At 29.1% G+C, this 5,484-nt stretch overlaps 1 protein-coding gene across 1 annotated transcript in view; it reads left to right on the forward strand.

Moving 5' to 3' along the window:
• The first annotated feature begins 648 nt into the window (after positions 1 to 648).
• The window catches only part of LOC109860632 (aminopeptidase Q-like), an 11,911-nt gene continuing 7,075 nt past the window's right edge, over positions 649 to 5,484 (forward strand). Inside the window, exons 1-7 of the mRNA XM_020439865.1 lie at positions 649 to 1,142; positions 1,553 to 1,999; positions 2,097 to 2,280; positions 2,721 to 2,871; positions 3,782 to 3,875; positions 4,063 to 4,463; positions 5,088 to 5,410. Coding sequence (XP_020295454.1) covers positions 655 to 1,142; positions 1,553 to 1,999; positions 2,097 to 2,280; positions 2,721 to 2,871; positions 3,782 to 3,875; positions 4,063 to 4,463; positions 5,088 to 5,410 — 2,088 coding nt within the window. The 5' untranslated portion in view covers positions 649 to 654. The remainder of the gene's footprint in view (positions 1,143 to 1,552; positions 2,000 to 2,096; positions 2,281 to 2,720; positions 2,872 to 3,781; positions 3,876 to 4,062; positions 4,464 to 5,087; positions 5,411 to 5,484) is intronic.

A 5,484-nucleotide genomic window follows, 5' to 3' on the forward strand; every position in this document is an offset into this window, starting at 1 on the left:
CATTTTATTAAATCAAAATGATCGGTAACGTTGTTATTTTTTTTAATGTCTCCTTATTAAACAGATTGAAAATATATTTGGTAGTTTTTGGAAAAGATCTCAAGTCTATAAGTTAGACATACGAACACAAAGAATTTGCGTATACTATATATGTCAATGTTTTATATGTTTGTTCAACTTAAATTGTTTCATTAAACTGGTCGGTAAATAACTGTTCTTTTGTTTTACAAAAATGAAGATTGGTTCGGACAATATTATATAAAAAATTAGAATTTATGTCAGAACTTTTGTCTCGTGATAGAACTACCTCAAACGAGTTTCTTGAATTTAATTTTATTCCAAAAATCTCAAATATTATCAAACACATGTAGTATACAGTAAAACTGTACTTTGTTTTCTTCTTCGTCTCTTTATATGTCGGATTGGTAAACCCACATTCGTGATACGTGTTGTGATATGTGTGCGTGATAAAACTAAATAACATCTTTTCTGATAAACATACTCATAATGGTCACACATCTGTAATTGCTGTTTGTGCATTTGATATTGCAAACGTTCGTCTTTTATAATATTTTGCGTACTACTTATGTTTTAATGTGTATCTGTATTTTTCGGTTACTAAACAAAGTAATTTTGTAGATACGCATTACGCAAATGCTTATATTCTTCGGAACAATATGCTCAATATCTGTTATTGGAATTACTTCTCCCACTCATGAGAGTTTGTCTCAGATATCGCAGTGTGTACAACCGATAAATTATACCATTTTCTTAGAAATACAAAACACTACTCTTTTTGTCAATTCCACTGTTGTACTAAACGTGTCATGCGAACAGCAATACATAAGATTACAAATTGGACGTTATTGTAACATACAAGAAGTGCATGTCGCAACTGGAATGCTTTATAACTTTATGCCACAGTGGGAAGTCAATATATCACAGACAAATACTGCCACAAATCGATTTACAAATGTGGATATTAGTCTCACCAAACAAAGGCATTCAGGCTTTAGAGGCTTGTTGTTACAAAAAGAAAACATTATAACATCAGGACAATACGTGATAAATTCGATATATAATTGTAATTTAGTAAAAATTGCAATGAGGTTTAAATATATCCAGCAAAGTGACACAAAAATGTAAGTGCATAATGCTGCAAGCAGTATACAATTTCATATTTAAACTGCATCTATTTCTACATTATCAAAATATTAGTCAACAGATATTTTTAATTTTACATATTGCAACAAAAAATGTTTTACTATATATCATATTCGTATGTTTTATCTTATCTACTCTTTTACAATTCCTAAATCTGTTTTATAATTTATATACTAATATAATATAAAGACATTTAGTAAATACATTTACTAACATTATATATTTCTCTAAACAGCATTGTGATTTACTAAATAGAATTGTATTCTTTAAGTACTACATTTGTTTTGTTTGTTTTTGTAAAACTAATTCTTATATTTTTAATAAAAAGTTATTATTTTTTATTACCATACTATTGTGGTTTTGTTATATCTGATATTGTTTTTATTAGATTTCTGTTTTTATCGCGTATTCCTGCTGAATGGATATTTCCATATTGGGAAAATTTAGCTCCCGAGGCTAGATTTACCATCCAAATTAAACATACGAACACAGATACAGCTCTAATAAATATACCTGAAACGTTTGAAAGTACGCTTTATAAAGTATTTTCTACCACATCTTTAATATCTACGCATTCGGTTGCATTAGTTGTTTTACCGAATACTAAGACTACTATCTTAATACAAAGTACTTATCTTAAGAATGTTATTATTACAAGCAACTTAAAACTAGAAGATAGCACATTCTATGCACGAATTCTTATACTTGATATCGTCAGACTTCTCAGAAACATGTGGTATTATATCATACCACAGTCATATGTTCATTACTTACTACTTCCAATAACCGTAACTCATTACGAAACTATAATAATTCCTAGGATGGTTTTCTTGAGGTAAGATGCATAATCAATACAAAAACGAGTTTCTAAACTATAACTCTGTACACACTGAGAAAAATGTACTGGCAGTAACAATTATTTTTATTTTTAGTGAAGTTAACATTATATACGACAGAGAAGTAGATTCCATTATACAAGAAAGAAAAGCAACATGTTCCGTAGCACGTACTGTGATACAAGAAATGTTTAGTGATTGGTTAGTTCCGTTGAGACAGTCTGATGTTTGGTTTATTGAAGGATTTTCAACAGTATACGGAGTTTATATTCGCGATCAGGTTAGATTATTCTTGTGCAATATTTATTTAAACATTTTTACATAAATAAGATAGTTAAAAACCAGTGTTAATTTTAGGAATAATGTGAACCGTTTACATTGATATTAATATATTCATCTTTTATTTTTTTGAAATGTTACGCAGTAAAATATGACATAATAGTACTAAAGTATAAAAACATATATATAATGTTTGTATGTAGAAAATAATTTACATACTTTTTTCCTCACTTTGCTACTAGATTTCTTGTGTTTTCATTTAACTTTTTAATCAAGAATATCATCAATTTACTAATATAGCTCTTCGTGATATTCTTGATTAAAAAGATAAGTGAAAACACTCGAAATTTATTACACTAATACATTACTTACATAATGTCTGAGATGCTTAAGTATGTGCTCATCATCAAAATAGTTTACCTTACTCTGTCTTCTTGATAGTATTACAATACATCTTTACTAAAGTCGATTGTGGTCCAAACACGACGGATATTTTTCGATTATGTAGAAGCAATTACAGAGGAATCTCCATTTCGAGAAAATTCACTCATATCACGCAATTCAACTCTTACTAAACTGTGGCGAGAAACAGGTAAAGAACCAGAAATTTATTGAGTACTCTTATTTCTTTAACTTAACGTTTACAAAATGATAGGCCAAGAAGTATCAGATCTTATTTTATATCTTTTAAAAAAAATGTAAGACCATATCCTAAAAATACTGTGAAACTTTGCAGCTACTTAGTATCTTTACTGTGTAAGTGAACACTTTTGGTCGTAGTTTGCTTTTTACACCGTCTAAAACATGTGTCGCTTTATTGCGACAGACATTATAATTGTTAATACAAAAGAAAACTGTGTTAATTGTACTTAAAACCTTGTACCTTACTTTTATTGAAAGCTTGTACTTTTATATCTCATGTAGTTTGAAATATGATAAAATCCAAATCAATTAACAATTTTCAAACTAACCAATGTAATACGTGATATAATATTTCTGGTACTGTTATATGTAAACAAACAATAATAAGTTATAAATATCGTAAATTGCATTTGTACTTGTAGTACAAACCAGAGAAAAATACTCTTATCGAAAGCTTGATGATATTGTGTGAATATGAAGGTCAAAGAATAGAAGTATTACTAAAGTGTTACTGTAATTCCAGAGTAATCACAAAGTAACGTAACATATCATTAATGGTATAATTTTCCACTCACCAATATAACTACGTACAAAGCGTGTAACGTCACATATACATTGTTGAGTGAAAAATTATAACAATTATTACCTTACTGTTATTTTGTGTTTACTGGGAATTATACGAACAGATAAAAAACATAAAACCTAATCTAACGTTATGAAATATATATAAAAAAACAATATTAAATTTAAATTTTTATGTATGTTAGAGTTAAATAAGCTTCAATTTGTAAACGTATTATTTATTATAATTATTTTTTAAATAAAATTTCAAAACTTCAACGTTATGAATTATGTTGTAGCATTCAGTACTTTATATATGCTGAATACCGTTTTTGAACAAGATGTCCTATATACTTCTCTATTTCAAGAAGCCGTACACTTATATTATTACAAGTGAGTATATATAAATTATTGGAGTACAAAGAATTTCGACAATTTTTAATTAATATTTTAATTTTTTACATTATATATTGGTAAAGCCACCATACCTTATAACAAACATTAAATATTTTTTTTTTAAACTTTACAGCAAGCATTATTCTTATATTTTGTATTATAATTATATTATATTTCTTATCAGGAATAATACATCAAATAACACGTACACCAAATTGTCACTTCTTGATAAGTTATGGAATAGATATGTTGAGACGTATTCTTTATATAAGAATGTTTCATACATAAAATCGTCAGATATCAAAAATATGATAACTTCATGGACAGCACAAAGTGGTTATCCTGTGGTACAAGTAGACCGACACAATGATACACAGTCTGTATCTGCAATGATTAGAGACTGTTTTGACGTTAATTCCACTGTCAAAATGCTGTGCAAACAAAAATGGTGGATACCTATGACTTTTAAAAAATTATTAAACACACAAGTTCTTGCCACTCATTATCATATCCTAAAACCAGACAGTAAAATGTTTTTATCCCTACTTTATGAAAATCAGATTACCATTGTCGTGGACCACTTAGGTAATGTAATATTATGAGTTTTTTATTTATTATATATACTATATATGTATATGTATATATATACAGTGTGTTTCGGAATTGGTGTACCATCTCTTATAAACAGATAGAAGGACTACAATTGAGTCAAGAAGTCCTATACCATTTTGCTAGATTCGCAATAGTTACCAAGATCGTAATTAACAAATATCCACGAAGAAGCGTGCATGGGGCTGTCTTACACGCGTACAGCCCGGCGCGTACAGCCCGGCGCGTTTCGGACGATTACATTGTATATGTCATAGTATATGCTGTAATATTAGCTTTTCCCTTATGTTGCTACGAATAATATCGTAATCGCGCGAAGCGCACTGGGCTGTCTTACTTGCATAACATAGCCCGATGCTTATTGGCGGATATTTGGTACTTACGATCTCAGTAACTATTGCGAATCTAGCAAAATGGAAAAGAATTTTTTGACTCAGTTTTAGTCTTTCGTTCTGTCTTCGAGAAATAATTAACAAATTCTGGGACATCTTGTGTATATAGTAAATCTTTTCAATATCTTATTACAGTTAATGCTACTATTATATTGGATGTTTCTCGCTTTCTCTTATTTTGACTCTCTAAACAATTTTTTTGTCGTAGGATATCGTGTAAACTATGATCGCTATTCTTGGAAGAACATTGCTCTTTTTCTTAAAACTGGAGGGTCTAAGATTGCAGAATTGTCTGACGTCACTTTAGCACAACTTCTCGACGATGCTTTTTATTTTTTGGTGCAAAATACAAAGTATAACGAAAATAATGTTTCATTTGATAAAATTGATCTGGACATATATCTTGAACTTGCAAGCAGTATATTTCATGCAAACAATTCCTATACAGCGTGGTATCCTGTACTTATTGCACTTGAAAACATGTCGAAGATTGTTCCGTTTCCAGAAAGTGTTCTTTCAAGAAATATCAAGGTAAATAAAAATACATTTAGTACATTACGAAAGTAGATGATTGCAAGCTCATCGTCAACTAGAAAATAAAAAAG

Source organism: Pseudomyrmex gracilis, unplaced genomic scaffold (genome assembly GCF_002006095.1).
Source record: "Pseudomyrmex gracilis isolate BER0280 unplaced genomic scaffold, ASM200609v1 scaffold_437, whole genome shotgun sequence".
In the NCBI taxonomy this organism is placed as follows: Eukaryota; Metazoa; Arthropoda; class Insecta; order Hymenoptera; family Formicidae; genus Pseudomyrmex; species Pseudomyrmex gracilis.